At 39.2% G+C, this 16,105-nt stretch overlaps 1 protein-coding gene, 1 long non-coding RNA gene and 1 pseudogene across 5 annotated transcripts; all 3 read right to left on the reverse strand.

The window, feature by feature from the left end:
* Positions 1-7,005: 7,005 nt before the first annotated feature.
* Positions 7,006-9,248, reverse strand: LOC131233253 (protein DJ-1 homolog B-like). 4 transcript variants are annotated; one of them, XR_009165147.1, is made up of 5 exons: positions 8,844-9,167; positions 8,644-8,727; positions 7,631-7,715; positions 7,419-7,463; positions 7,006-7,316 (listed from the first exon to the last, which is right to left on the reverse strand). XR_009165147.1 is itself a non-coding variant. In XM_058229899.1 (5 exons), exons 2-5 carry the CDS (start codon positions 8,844-8,846, stop codon positions 7,113-7,115), a joined length of 336 nt encoding a protein of 111 aa, XP_058085882.1. In that variant the 5' UTR covers positions 8,847-8,889; positions 9,182-9,248; the 3' UTR covers positions 7,006-7,112. The 4 variants fall into 4 exon arrangements, 3 of the variants coding, with proteins under 3 accessions (XP_058085882.1, XP_058085881.1, XP_058085883.1); XM_058229899.1 differs by lacking the exon at positions 7,631-7,715 and adding an exon at positions 9,182-9,248 and having other exon boundaries at positions 8,844-8,889; XM_058229898.1 differs by lacking the exon at positions 7,631-7,715.
* Positions 9,249-12,041: 2,793 nt separating this feature from the next.
* LOC131233255 (uncharacterized) lies at positions 12,042-12,666 on the reverse strand. Its single transcript, XR_009165149.1, has 3 exons — positions 12,607-12,666; positions 12,347-12,509; positions 12,042-12,259 (listed from the first exon to the last, which is right to left on the reverse strand). It is a non-coding gene; the product is annotated as an uncharacterized LOC131233255 (long non-coding RNA).
* Positions 12,667-12,938: 272 nt separating this feature from the next.
* LOC131233254 (probable dolichyl-diphosphooligosaccharide--protein glycosyltransferase subunit 3B) lies at positions 12,939-13,596 on the reverse strand (annotated as a pseudogene).
* Positions 13,597-16,105: the final 2,509 nt, after the last annotated feature.

The following is a 16,105-nucleotide window of genomic DNA, read 5'->3' on the forward strand; positions in this document are numbered from 1 at the left end:
CAATTAAAGGTAACATAGGCTAGATTTTGAATGGCGGCATAGGCAAAACAAACATTGGATAAACTGTTGCATTATTTTTCGGAAAGCTGTCCTCAGGGAAGCTGACCAAAAAGGGTGCCAATTGCCCTCAAGGGGTGATCTATGTGCATTTTACTTGTGCTTTTGAAATCTTAAACGGGTGAAACCCACAAGCTTTTCCATCTAAAGCCCTGCTCGATTAGTAAACGGGCTTGAATTTTAACTATTACAAGCCAACCCAGCCGATTATCAGCCCATGGTTCTTTCTTTGTACATTTGTCTCCTCTTACACGTTGGTCATGAGTCTCATGCTGCTTTCAGTATTTTGTTGTCATGAGGAAAGAAAACACTTTGGTACTCAATGATAAATGGAAATTATTTAGAATTTAACTCAAACTTTTCCCAGTTATGGGTCCCACTTTAGATGTGACGTAGTCGATTATCCAACTATTGGACTGGTGGACAATTATTAGGGGTGTCAATGTGCCTGGCCTGGCCCGAAATAGTTCAAAATCCAGGCCGAGACCAACCCGGGCCCCGCCCATTGACACCCCTAACAATTATTTGATGGTTAAAATGAAAAATATATATTTAATAATCTCCCAAATGAATGAATGCTGCAGATATAATAAATATACCATTGTGGAGCCCATGTAACTTTGGCGTGTTGTGCAACAGCCAATCTGCTGGACGCGGATTGCGTACAACCCCCGGCCGCCCCTAGATCCGAAGGGGCAATTCTGTGGGCGGTACCACCGTGATGTATCTGTACATCCAAGCCGTCAATCCCTTTTCTCATATTATTTTAAGGCATCAGCACAAAAATGAGGCAGATTCAACGCTCAAGTGGACCACACCAAATAATAAGCTTGGTTGCATTATAATGCACAAAGCATTAAATGTCAGTTGCATTAAATGCGACAGTTATATGTGGTGTGGTCCATTTGAGCGTTGGATCTGCCTCATATTTGTGCTCATGCCTTAAAATAATCTGAGAAAAGGGATTTACGGATTGGATGTACAGATACATCACGGTGAGCCCGCCCACAGAACTGCCCGTTCGGAGCTAGGGACGGGCGGGGTTAGTACGCAATCCGCGTCCCAATCTGCTTCCAATCCGGCCACATTGTACCTGTCAGGATAGCGTAAGCCACCAACCGGCCATTGACAAGTTCCGTATAAACTCACTTAAAAAAAAAAAATTTCTTTTCCGATGGAGGTGGCTTTACCATCTAACTCACTTAAAATTTTTTTTTTTCTTTTCCGATGGAGATGGCTTTACCTATCTACCATTGATGATGGACCAGTCTATGGAGAACTTTAACCATGCATGAAGAGCACTATAAAATGGCCCACGGAATGAAAGCGATGGAGATGGCCGTTGATGGTTTTGATTTCTCTGAGGGATGATTCAGATAGGGCCACCGTTTTGATCGTCCAGTAATGTCCAAATATAGGAGCCTGTGGTGAATGGCCTTGTGCCTGTGTTGCAGTTTCCAATAAGTAGAAGAGGAAAGAAATCCACTTAGGCTCACCACCAGGCGTGATAGTGCAGCCAGGAATTGGTTGAGGCCGTCCATTTGGTGGGCCCTATCGTGGATGTCCAACCGCACAAAAACTGCATCAACTGAATGACTATAGCCGTCCCTTTAATAAACTCTTCCCTTTGAAGGCGGACATTTTACCTATTTTAAGATTGCCAGATGATATTAACTAATGAACGATGTGGATTTGCGATCACATTTACTGTGTCATTTGGGATTAACCAACATCGCAAGAAATCCAAGAAGTCCAGTATCATCGGGCAATCTTAAAACACAAGAGACCTAGAAAGTCCCACCCTCGCAAGTGCAAGACTAAATTTTACTCTGGTAGCTTATGACACGTGATACACAGGCACCAAGAAATTTTATACGTGGCATAGATTATCTCAAATTAAACTCAAATTAAATTGACTAATTTGTGGAACTCACTGTCGCTAAGTCACACCCCAAAATCAGATTACAAATTTAACGTCCGATTCATGTACATTGCTTTCCATTTTCAACCGTCTAATCAATGTCCCCTCATCGGATGATCACCTGATCAAGTAATCTTAATTCTCTGTTCATAATACATCTATGCAAGGATTATAATTTGGACAGCTTATATAAATTATTTGTGTGGATTTCACAAATCTTAGCCCGAATCTCTCATCCTATACAGCCTCCGATTATAGGCTAGACTAGGATGTGTTTGTGTGTCCAACACATGCTTTTGTGCCCTCCTGGTGTGGTAAGTTATAGTGCTGCTAGTTGCTTTTCTGTTGAATATCCTATGGCCATGCTTGGGCGGTGGGATTAGAAGGGATTAGGTGGAATATAGCTCACACAACATTGGAGTGAAATTGGCATGGGACCAAATGCAATCCCATCTAATATAATTCCAAGCTTTTCCATTCTTCCCAAACATGGTGTGGAATTGGCACACGACCAGATGAATCCCATCCCACGTAATCCCTTCTAATCCCACTGCCCAAACACGCCCACCGATTTGAACATTTTGTCAGGTAGATAAGACATTTCATCGTCTGCTTGGTGGAACTTAAAACAATTTGATGATGGAAATCATCGTTGACGTACGTGGCTTTATTTACTAAAGCTATCCTTTTCAATGACCGTGATGGGATGGCTACCTAACAAAAAATGATTCATTAGAATCGTAAGCAATCCACTGGCGGTCTTGAGAAATAGATGGATAAAATTGTTAAGCAATCTTGACCATCATGGTAAAGGCCATTGACCAAATGGTTAATGTACATCTGATAATCATGAGGATTGCATGGCAGCTTCTGAAATGTGATGCAGGAAAAAGTGTGTAACGAAGAAGAAGCAGATGTCTTCTCTAATTAATCAAAACTTTGAATTCACAAAAAATGATTTTTGAGTCCACGGGAAAAGAGAGAAAATTCAATTTTTTTTTTTAAAATTTTGTTGAATAATAATTCTAAGAGACTCAAAATCCAAATTCATAATTACTTAAAAGAGCAAAAAACTTTACTAAAGATTAAGTTTGTTAAAAATAAAAACATCAAATTAATTTTACTGGAGCATTTTTAGTATTATTACAAGTAATATCTAAAAGAATATAAAAATCCAAAAACTACAAGAATAGGAAGGTACAACATAAATGAAAATGGTGAAACGTATGTAATAAGTTTTTCTTAAAATCTTAATTTTGATACTTAAGACGAGCGTTTATCTTAAAACGGGTGTATGTTATCAGGTCGGTCAATCTCAAAATCACTGTTGCATAAATATCAATAGGTTACACATTTCCTAACAATACTTGGATCAAAAGTTACTATTCTTTTATGGTCAACACTTCAAATGACAATTTTTTCCCATATTCAGAATTTGTCTTTTCAAATTGAAAAATGCCCAAACTCAGTTATGTCATGCCCTATGTAGAGCTAGGTCCAATTTTGATGAGCTACTTTCACTTTTGTTTGAGATTCTAGATGTGCTAAGAATGCATGTGGGATGTCGTACATCAAAATGTGTGTTGTACCCGATGAAAAATATATATCAATGGATTGGACCACCTATGTGACCAATGCAACTAGTAGCTATAGTGGGCACTGGACCCTTTCTCTCCCTGGTCTCAACACATACACCCCCACTAGAGCCCCTCTCTCGCTAGTCCCATCACACACTTGCACACGCACTTGTACAACCATTGGCCCACATGCAAAGGTTAGGATTGTTGAGTATGGGAGATTTCTCAACAGATCCAAGGCCATGAAGGGATTCTCTTTCTAACAGTAAATCCATCTGTTAGGAAATATTTGTTGCAGGGAGTGACACAAGCTCAACCACCGTTGAATGGGCAATGGCCGAACTGTTCAGTAACCCAAATGCCACGACAAAGGTCCGATTGGAGCTAGCGCACCCTAGCTACTTCATTCTTCCCCGTGAGGTTCTTAGAATGTGACATTGATTTTAAAAGCCATGATTTCGAACTTATACCGTTTGGGGCAGGCCGCCGTGTAGGCTTGCCACTTGCCTATAGGATTGTCCACCTAATGTTGGCTTTTGGCTCCTACAACTGTTCAATTGGAAGCTTTGCGGGACAACTTTGGACATATGCTACATTGCTACTCAAGATCCAGTGTGTTGCCGTCCACTTAGGCCTGTGATAATGTTTTGATGGTAAATTACTTTCTCCAAATAATGTTTGCAATATTTGATGGTTGATTCCTGTGTTTGAAATTATAATAATTGTATTTTTCATAACTTTAATGGCAAATCACCACTAAAATATACTTTTGTTGGTTAATGGATTCAATATTTATATAAGAATGCAATGAAAAAGTGGAAAGCTGCTAGGATTACAAATTCTTTGGTAATATCTAGAATACATTCATATTTAAACTATGAATTTCATATTTAAGTTGGTAGTGTTAAAATTATAGGCATGATACTTTTTCTTTACATTACTAAGTAATTAGTGAAACCAACAAGCACTAAGAGTTTTTGAGTTGCCATTTCAATGATGTGGCCCACGTGATGGTTGAATGATCTGGTTGATTTTTTTGGACATCTAATCACCATGGTGAGGTGCGCTGTTTGGATGGTTGGATCTGGCGCACACTGTCCACCATGTGGCTGGCATATCCTGAGTTTCACAATAATGAGAGCGCTTCATTCATTTTAACTATGACATCGTCTTTTTTGTGGGACAAATAAAAGTCAAGGGTTCATGGTAAAGGACGCGCGTTTCATGCTAAAGCCTTTAGCAGGTGGTTTCTTTGGTAGAAACCTAGTTGGGGTCCACCAAGATGTTTGTGAGAAACAAACTCGGTCCATTCATTTTTTGAGATCATTTTACATTATGTGGCCAATGAGATAGATCCAGTTCTTAAGTGTGCTGAAAACGGGAGAATTGAACGTCCACAATTGAAATATTTATGGGGCCGCAGAAGTTTTGAATTAAGATAATATTTGTGTTTTTAGTTCATACCAGTAGGAATGATGTTATGGATGGAATGTAAACATTACTGTCAAACCCATATAGGTTTTAACGGTAGCAATTTCCTACCCACCTTTTCCTTGATACAGGTCAATCCTGGTAGGAATGATGTTATTCGTCGGGCTGTGATTTTCCATGATACGGGTAAATCCTGGTAAATAAGTAATTTTACTTTTTCACCTTGTTTGGAGATGTGATGTAATTCCACCTCGAAAATTAATATAAAAGTATTGACTTAAATATGTGGACCCCATTGTAATGTATATGATATATCCGCACCGTCCATTTATTTTCTCAGAACATTTTGGGGCATGAGCCGAAAAATGAGGCAGATTCAACACCCAAATGGCCTACACGAAAGGAAACAATGGTCGTAATTTATCCACCATTGAAAGTTATTTTCTTCATTGGGCCCACATTGAAGTTTTTTAATCATCTAACTCGTTCATAGGGTCACACAGACATGGATAAAGGGAAAACACAAATATCAGCTTGATTGAAACTTTTAAGGGGCTCGAGAAGTTTTTAATGATAGGCGTTCGATGCCTGCTCTTTCTTGTGGTGTGGTCCACTTGAGATTTGGATCTGTCTCATTTTTTTGCTCATGCCCTGTAGCACCCCGAAAATCGGCACCTGAGTACAAAGACCCCGATCCCAAGTTCCCGGGTGTTAATTTAATGAGAATGCATATGTGACCTCATTTAGATTCACATTCATTCCGCAAATGAATAATCAGAATAATGCAATTCACTTAGCGGATTCAAAGCGAAGTAGAGATAACGAAAGATTCAGAAATAAAAGGCTAAGAGTCAAAAATACAATTCTAGTAGTGATGACCGCCCAAAATGGGATTATATAAGCCACAATATAGATACCCAAGATGTTTAAAGTAATAAGCTTTCAGTTTACGCCCAATTTTTCAAAACATAATGGCATTGGCACAACCCAATACAAGCCTACCAGTCTGAGGTCTCACTAGTACCTGCATGGATGATACTCTTGGTTGTTGTTTTAAAACACTGTCCCAGGTGGGAGTGAGTAGGTAACTCAGTGGTTCCATTAGTTCTAAGTTACACATGTTATCAACACAATTAACACAGTTAATGATAAATAAGAAATCAAACAATTCCTAAATACTTTTGTTAAATGTGCATATGAAGACATGACATGATGTATGCCCTTTCCAAACAACACTCCCTTACACGTGACTCCGACCACTTGGTTTGCAAATGACAACACTTCTTCAACATGCGACTTCAACTCCTGTTTAGGCACATTCTAAACTAATGCGATCCAATGAATGATCATGTTAGCCGAGTAATTATTAAGTTCGATTCATCTAGCATATTGGCGAAGCTAGGATACCGACGTTATATCATGAGTCCTTATCAAGATCATGTAGCTTGTTGCCACACGTACCGACTCCTTACCAGTGTTATTTGATCCAAATTTAGGTGTCACCCGTTTATCTCACAAATCAATAATTTCAAAGGTATAGTATGATACCTAAATGTATGAGGATCAACCTGGTATGAGTCCACTACCAAAAAACTGGGTAAAGGCTACGGATAAAAGCCGTAGCTAAAGGCCTATGGCTACAGTTGTAGTCCGTAGCACGACCGTAGCCATTGGTGCCGTAATCATAGGTCTTAAAGCTATGGCTACGGTTTTAATCCGTAGCCATAGAGACAATAACTACGGATTAAAGTTGTAGCAATACTTTCCGTAGCTCTAAAGTATATACAGCTACGGATTATATCTGTAGCTAAAAGTAGAGCAAGAACCGTAGCAATAGGCTAAAATTAGAAACAACTACAGTTTATAGATAAAGGGCTACGGTTAATAGCCGTAGCTACTGCCTATTTTTTTTTAAAAAATAATTAAAGAAAATATAATAATGGCATCTCTTACCATTGTAGTACATGACATGACAGATCAACTTATATAAGCTAATATAGATAAATACTTCATGGCTAAATTATTTATTCATTCAATCAAATGCAATCTTTCATTCATTCAATCAAATACAATCATTCATTTTAATCCATTGACAAAAGTACAATACCAACATAATAGTTATATGTCTATTTAAAGTTCTCATTGACAGCAAGATCCAATGCCTTCTCGCAGCCAAATAGCTTCTCAACAATCGCAAGCGACAACTCCATGGATGTGCCTCTACTGGTTATCAATTTTCCATCAACTAACACCCTATTCTTAGCTTCGCTCTGATCTGAAAGCTTACTGCACATGGTTGACCACCTTACGAACCACGCATTGCTTTCATACTGCAAAACCAAACTTTATCAACATACAGCAAGTGTGCAACAGTTATGCTAAAATGCAAAATGCAAAGTGTTAAAGACAATCCATATGTCAACAATATATACCTTCAGGTTACTCAACATTTTCACAGTAGCAGGATTAAAATATAGCTGCATAGAAGGAAATTTAGGTAATTAGATAGCAGGCAAAAAAGAAAAAGAAATAGGTAGGAAGCAGGACTAGGAGCCAGAGTCCAATGCACAGTATACTCCGGTAGGTAGCAATGTTTTTCTTTCACCCTGACTAGGAATTAGAAAGCAGGTGGTTCTAAATTTACCTGATTGGGAACTAGAGAGCTAGGTTGGACATTTCTCAGATGGTAATTCCCTTACAGGGACAACCAGCAACTCACATTTCACAACCTGCAACAGAAACTATAATTAACAAAGATAAAATTGGAGCAGTTAAAATAATTCTACAGCAAGATTCATGCATTCTCGTTTCTAAATGAGACTTTGTTCCTAGATATCCAACCATCCATTAGTGGTGGATGGGAATCATGTACACAACCAAGTTTCAACTTGGATCACATGTACGATAGGTGGCTAGGATGTTCCGAACTAAGAGATTTTCCTATGCCAAACATGCTGTAGTTGATGGTTTTCTGTCCATTTTTCTATGCCAAACATGCTGTAGTTGGTGGTTTTCTGTCTATTAATTTTCCTATGCCAAACATGCTGTAGTTGGTGGTTTTCTGTCCATTTTCCTAGCACAAGCATGGCTCGCTGGATGATTGAGTCGGCTCATGTGGCATGGGTATACACATGCTGTGATTCACATTTTTTTCCCCTCACAAATTGCTTTAGCAATAATATGAAAAGTTCTAAAAAGAGCTTGAAAGGTGTTTAAATGTTAAGGTGCATTTGGAAGCTTCGCTTTTGGAATAGAGAATAAGCAATGGGCAAACTCAATTGCAATTTGGGGCAGCAATAGAGCGTAAAAGAAATCTGACTTAACACAGTTTGCATTTTCCTGTGCCAACCCAATTAATGCAAAGTAGATGGGTTCTGCTCGAGTAGCATGCCAATTCCAACTTGGCAATCCTTCCAAACAGGCCCTCAAAGTGCAAATAGAGATTTGAATCCATACCACCCCAATTTGTACCACACATCAATCTGAATGTTGCCAATGGTGCTAAACAGTCTTGATTGTGCTTCTAAGGGAATGATCCAAGCCCACTTGAAAAATCATTACTTGTTCCCTCAGTATACTAGTAGAACGTAATGCAAGAAAAATCTAAAGCAGTAACTCAAGCAAAAACAAGTTAAAATTAAATTAAAAAATACTCACCATTGGGGCATGAATTGGAGTTGGTTCAGTGCCAAGATCAAATGGGTTAGTAGTTTTTGATATCTGGGGAAATGCAGGCATTGACTGCAAGAAAAATCAATATTTTCCATTATTGTTAGGTACCATGAGTGACCAAATGCAAAACAGATGTGCTGCAATAGTGATAAAAACAATAGTGATTTTCTTGGCATATGAATTACCATTGCATGCCAAATCCCATGCCATGAGGTGTAGCAGCTTGCCAACCTGGAACTGGTACATTGGGAAATAATGATAAAGAATTCCTTTCTTCTCCCACAGATTCCTGCTTGTCAAACAGGCCCCAAGGAAATTATGATTAGGTGTTCTAATTTTCCTTTTCTTTTTTCAAATGCTTACAAAAAGAGATGAACCCTAAGCAAACAATCTACCAAACAGGGCTAAAACTAAACAAAGAACAAACCTTATAAAGCTTGTTTCTGCAGTCCACAAGCAAAGCCAGAATAAGTTTCTCGATTAAGGTTACCATGAAAAAAAATCAGATGAACAACATAATTACCGAAACTGTTCCAGAAAAAAATTAGATTAATAGCATACTTATTGAAAATGTTCCAGAAAGAAAATCAGATGAACAATACTGAAACTGTTCCAGAAAAAAATCATGAGTGGGCCTTATGGACGGACTTAAAAGCTCCAAATTATGGATGGATTGATAATTGTTTCATTGAATGCTCCATCATCACACTTTCTGATGCCTCAGTTCCTTCCTCAATTGATTCAGCTCCAAATTATATTTTAGGTTTGCTAAACTTGAAAGGGCACCATCACTTAGTATCACTTGCATTGAATGCTCGATCATCACACTTCTAATCGCTAGATATGAATCATATGATATGAGAAAGCAGTGACATTAACAATATATCAGTGAATGGAGCTGCATTTCAACTTTTGAATTCTCAATGAGTGGAATGGCCATTGTGCTGATTTCTTCTATTAGAAGAAACAAGCTCACCTGCCATTTGGGGCTAGTTTCATAGACTACATCTAATTTGGTCTAGCATTGTTATCACCTCTTTTCACACATCTAATTTGGTCTAGCATTGTCTATCACCTCTTTTCACAATTAAGAACTACATCTAATTATATGCAAACATAATTAAAACATCTTCAAACAAGTACCAAATTCCTTCACAGCTTTCTCACTATTATAGTAATGATATGCATGTAACCCACTTACTTGAGATGAGGCTTAGATGACGACCATATGCATGTAACCCAACTTGACCCAAGACCACAACAAATAGGGTCGTCCCCAAAAGCATATCGTAGATGCCATTTTACTTTATTAAAAAATGCAATTTATCTGTTCAACATGCGTGAACGTAATTGTTCAAAAATCGGCAAAAACGGTTAAAATGTGAAATTTTTGGAAAATCAGCTGAATAGGCCCTAAAAAACACAAATCAAGTATGATTTGATGGGTTAGAGAGACTACATCGCAATACAACAAAAGAAGAAGAAAACGGAAATAAAAAGTAATGGTTTGCCCCTATGACTAATAAAATCAAAGAAGGGGTATTTATAGATGTATCATCTCGCAACAATACAGTGTGCCATATCAAAATTTGGGCCAGGCCATTTCAAAACTTGTATGTATATGGGAACCCGCTGATATGGATCAAATGCAAACATATTGGCCAATCTGATACGAATATTCAAATCCATGAGTAGAACTGAGCTACGGTTTCTGAACCTTAGTGAGATTGCTCATTTTAAACAAAAATCAATCACTGAATAAGAACGAAATTATGTTGTGCATGAACACAATCCATAAGATGTAGCAGAATTAGTAATGTAGAATAGAGCCTAGATTTCAAGCACATGTGGAACAAGTGAGTTTGGGCACACCCTGGTAGGGCAAATCTACTCAGTCCTATTGGTAAGTCTAGGCAGCTACAACATTGACAACAATAGTAAAACTCAAGGTCTGCACTAGAGATTTTCAGAAACTAGGATTCCTAGCAGCTGTACTACATGAAAAATGTTTTTCAGCAAAGTAGAAAAGTCAAAATCATCCATTTCTCAAACTTTATGCATAGCTTCAAAAACCTAAACCAATTGCTAAAAATTGATTATAAATGTTGATGATGATGATGATTCATTTCCAGAAGCTGGGGAATGAGTACCTTATGCATCATGGGCACCCATGCATGGTCTTAGCAAAAACCTTTGAGAAAAGGGCTAGATAACAACTTGTATTGCCACAACTCAATAAGTTGGGACAATTATTCCACCACAGACATGGCACATATGCAAGTTTAAAGGTGGATGGATCTTAACAACATAAAAATACCAGTCATTTTCAACAGACAACATCACCCTTAAAAAAATGACTTCAAACTTGTAAGAGATGCTTCCATGATAAGATCTCCTTCTTCATCACCATTTTCATCATCTACAACAATCACAAACTAGAGAATAAAAGACAGGTTAACTATAGGTTGAGAGCTACTGGGGCCTGCTTTCGCTTGGTCGCAATTGGGGCCTGCCTAGACAGTTCAGCCGCCTAGACATCGCAATTGGGGCCTGCTTTAGCTTCATCGCATAGTCAGATTTGTGGCGGATTGCTCATAGATGGGCCAGTATGTTTTATGTACTTGGGATTGAGTAGCATTCAAGATACCAAGCTGCCTATCAAAAGGAAGAGGACCCAGTGAGGAGTGTGCCCAAGGATCATGTAATTCCTCAAAAAATAAATATTACCTGAAAGTTAAACCCACCAGTTATGCCATCAATATTCAATACCTGTAAAGAAATCAACTTTTGGACATCATGAGTGGGCCTTATGGACGGACTTAAAAGCTTTCTAAACTAAAGCAGGACAAAAAATACCACCTCTCCAGCAAAGAAAAGATGAGAGTGTATCCTGCTTTCCATGGTATTGAGTGTAATCTTCACAAAAGGAAAGAGGAATGTAGTTAAATATCTAGCAGAAATGAACTCAGAAAAAGGGACCATGGAAGCAGTTTAGAGGCTAGGGAGGCTTTTAATAGTGGATTGACAGTGCAACTATTGGAGTTTACTGTAGAATTGATTATTAAATATACCTTGAAAATGAGTTTTAATCTCATTTAAATCTATCAAATCTTGTGTTTTGATCTCCAAAACAGGCCTGAATATAGTTGAAAATGAGTTCATAGGCTTCCTATACCTTCAAATGAAGAAAATACCTTGACAAGTACATAAAGAACTATACAACTATCCAATACAGCTTAATTGCACCATTCATGTACTCTATGATCCAAATATCCCTCCAAAATATCTCTAAAACTTTTTTGCCATGATGAATAACCATATGTCAACCATGGTCAGCAAAGGTTGACATGCATTGGCCAGCCTCGATTTTCATATGATCCATTGATCGCAAAACAAAATTTACCAACATCATTCAGTGCATGGCTGCAAAAGTCTATTTCAAAATGTTTCCTAAGAGATGAAGGCATTGCATCATCTAATTGGTATTGAAGCAGTTGTTCTGTTTCAACATCATCCAGAATTAACAAATTCATACCTGCTAGAGACTTAACAAATTCATCCTCCACTTGTCTGAGATGATCTTTAAGCTTTCCAAGTTTTGCTACAAAGCCCACAACATGAACAAAAGTAAATATCGAATGGAATTACTAATGTCAAGGGAAAACAATAAAAAAGGGCTTAAGCTCACCTTGAAGCCCTTCTCCCTCCTCCTTTACCTGGGCTTGGGACCGGCAAGACGGATGACCTAGATAATAATGCCATTCTTTCATGTGAGCCAGAATACAGTTCTTTCAATGTGAAGTGCCAGACCACCGGCAATCGGAACTCCACATTTCGGCTTCCCTTGCATTCTAAGTTTGCAGGGGAAGTAAAAGGATGCAAGGGAAGTATTCAGAAAGATCCACATACACAAATCTGAAAGGAAAAAAGCTCATATTCGAAGCTTACCAAGTTTTGAATTCACTGCCGAGATGTCTTCTGGAGTGAGAGAGAAAAGGGGCGCAGGAGAGAGAGAGAGAGAGAGAGAGAGAGAGAGAGAGAGAGAGAGAGAGAGAGAGAGAGAGAGAGAGAAGGGATGCATAAGATTTTTTTTTTTTTTTTTTTAAAATCATTAATCAAAGCAAGTTTTCTAACATCTATTCAAGATTTATAACATCCCAAGTAAGAGTATCATCAAAACATAATAATCAAAAGGTCAAAATCATTCCATCCAACAAAATTCATAACAAAACTACCGAATCCACTTCGACCCAGAAAATCCTTACCCGAAAATTTCAAGATGCAGCCTACTCTCATTTCCAGCTGGATGGCCGGAACCCATGGATCCCATAACCTGTCTTCCAATTATCCAAATACACCACCTTCTTCACTGCCCAGAACGAAACCAAGACTACCACAAACATGAATGCCCGCTGGACAGTCCCATTCTGGACCCGCACTAGGAAGTGCGTCACAAACCCCAACAACAACCCCACCCACCGTATTCAAGAACCCAACTGCAAATCCCTCTGCTCCAAGCTGCATCCTTGACCCTTGATAGAAGAAAATTATTTTCGACGGATCATTCCGGTCCGTCATAAATAGGGGCATCTTCCGGATTATGTTATGCATTGCCCCTGAGACGCTGAAGAAGTAGATGAAGATGGCGAATGCCAGCCAAACTTTTGAATCGTGGAGAAGGGTTTTCTCGACAATCACTTTCTTAATCATGAACAGAATCGATATTACAAAAAGGGCGGCGAGTAAGAGTAGCTGGTTCCTGGACACGATCGATGGGCGCTCGATGGAGCCCACGGAGAGCTTGGTCTTGGCCTCGACGAACTTGGCCATTGAGTCGGCGAGGCATGCGAGGCGGATGAGATTGAGAGAGATAGAAAGATGGGCAAGGGAAATTGAGAGAGAGAAAGAGAGAAAGGGACGAACGTGAGAGGGAATAGGGTTGAGTGGAGGGAAATGAACTTTTTGTGAGAGGGGGAAAAGAAAAAGGCAGCGCGGTTTTCCATATTTTCACTTGCTACGGTCCTGCTACGGTTTTTAATTGTAGCTAAAAGCCAATATGACCATAGCCATTGTACAATCCGTAACCGGCCCTCCACGAGTGCACATTTCACGGGATCCGAACGGATGGCCTTGTTAAGGGCTTTGTGGGGTCCATCTTGATGCAATCGATATATCCACTCTGTCTATTAATTTTGTAATTTTTTTTTATAGGGAATGCTCCCAACATCTAAGCAAATCGAAGGTCTAATTGCACGTACACCATCGATTAATAGATTAATCTTCACTCTTTCCTACCGTGTGGTCCACTCGAGCTTTTGATATACTTCCATTTTTGGGTTCTTGCCCTAACATACTCTTTAAAAACGGATAGACGTATTAGATGGAGTACACACATTTTAATGGGCCTCGTAGAGTCCCTTATGGGGTCATCCAATGTTGTATGTATGTCTAGTAGAGTTAGCTTTTATCTACGGTTTGGACAGTTTCATCTACGGTTTTAAGCCGTAGCAAGTGAGCTACAGTTTATATCCGTAGCTAAAAACCAGAATAGTTCGTAGCCTTTGGTCGTTTTTTTGGTAGTGGTCGTCACATAAACCAAGTATGATCACTCTGTTTTGAGGTTATAACAGCCTACAACACACAACCTCGACCAACTGGAGAGCTATTTTCGAAGGGGGTCCGGATTAAACAGCTCACCTCAACCCACGCTCGGACCACAGCCCGGATGAAGAGTAGCTGAGACGTTATAGAGGCATGAGCTTATTATATAAAACCAAATTACCACAAGGAAATGACTCGTCACCTAATTCCATTCACGCCCGAGTCATTTGAATGGTACTCTGGCATGGAATCATTGGCAAAATAATTTGACAAGGGTCATTCAAACAATGATCTATCACCTCCATTAGTGCTCACTGGTCATGATGGAGAGGCTCGTCACCCCAGCATAGACCGACAACTCGGACACAGTGTCCCATACCACCATGCCCGACTCATGAGTCTTAGTTGCTCACTGGTTACTACGGGGAGGCTCGTCACCCCAATGTAGGCCGATAGCTCGGACATGGTGTCCCATATTACCATGCTCGACTTATGAGTTTTAGTGGGATCGTATCGCACTAACGGTTATGAATGGACACATCCATTGGGAACATGGTATCCTAGATTTCATTTAGTCGTGTCATATATGATCAGTCGGCTAGCGGACTAATTTGATTGACATAGGAGAACCACGACACAACTAGCATTGGGTGTAAGCAGCCCGTGTAGTCCAGCTACTGTCGGTCATCCGTGTTCCACCCGGGTCGATTGAATAGGCCTAGGGTGGTCGCCTTAACTTAGGCCACCCTTTAATTTGGGTGATGTACCGACTGACCCAACATCTTAACAATCTTAAGTGTTTCTATGGACTAAACTTTATATAAACAATTATAGCGTAAATTTTACTACGCAACCACTTAGGCATTTCATCGAACACATGAGCATCCATAAGGTATTACATTCACTAAAGCATTAAATCAAATATGTGGGCATGCATAAAGTAATACAATCATTTAGGCTTATTATGGGGTATACATATCGATATACACCGTAGGATAGTGTAATGATGATTTACGTATGAATGTGATCGGCCCGCCTTTTGGATACGCTGATCGATGAGTATAATCAGAAGTATGTTCAATGGTCATTGATGGTCGATCGGGGCCACGGCTATATGGATATGTGTGGAGAAATATCTTTAGTTGGTACTCCAACTTTAGCCATGAATTGACGATCATAAAGCTATAACTTCCTGAAAGAACAAATGAACTTATTTTACTTAAGTTTTAAGCTTCAGCATAAGGTATTTGTGCATTTCAAGCACTTGGCATCTGGCCGAAGTTGCGCAGTTCTAGGTATTATCTTGATTCTCCACCCACAATGGACGTCAAGCCCAGCGAGGCGGACATTATTCTATAGTTTCGGAACTAGTGGCCCACTAACGAGTGGTCTAGAGCTTATTTGAAAAATCGGGGCATTTTCGATATGAATTAGGTAGCGAGATTTCTCGTGGGCAATGATTAGGGTTTGGATTGACTATGTTCATAGTGTAGCTTATTTACAATTAGTGAAAATGACGATTCAGTCATAATCACTTTAAACCGTTGGTTCATAGGCTAAATGTATAATTGGGTCACTTTAGTTTATTAATTAGGATCCGACCTTTAGTTGTCTCGTCTTTGGGTAGATTTTTAATCTAGCTGTAGAGTTTTGATTAGTCAGTGATAGGTCGGCTAGATTTGGGCTTTATGTGAACAAATCACCAGGCTAAACTCGATACTTAAGTGATCGGGCGGGTTCATCGACTTTCTACGGTTGATTTATTTAATTTGTGCAGTTCTTTACTAGTACTACTCATGTATAGGCTTACTTTGAGAGTTAAGGGCCAATAAGTGACAATGTGGGA

This window comes from Magnolia sinica, chromosome 18 (assembly GCF_029962835.1).
Source record: "Magnolia sinica isolate HGM2019 chromosome 18, MsV1, whole genome shotgun sequence".
In the NCBI taxonomy this organism is placed as follows: Eukaryota; Viridiplantae; Streptophyta; class Magnoliopsida; order Magnoliales; family Magnoliaceae; genus Magnolia; species Magnolia sinica.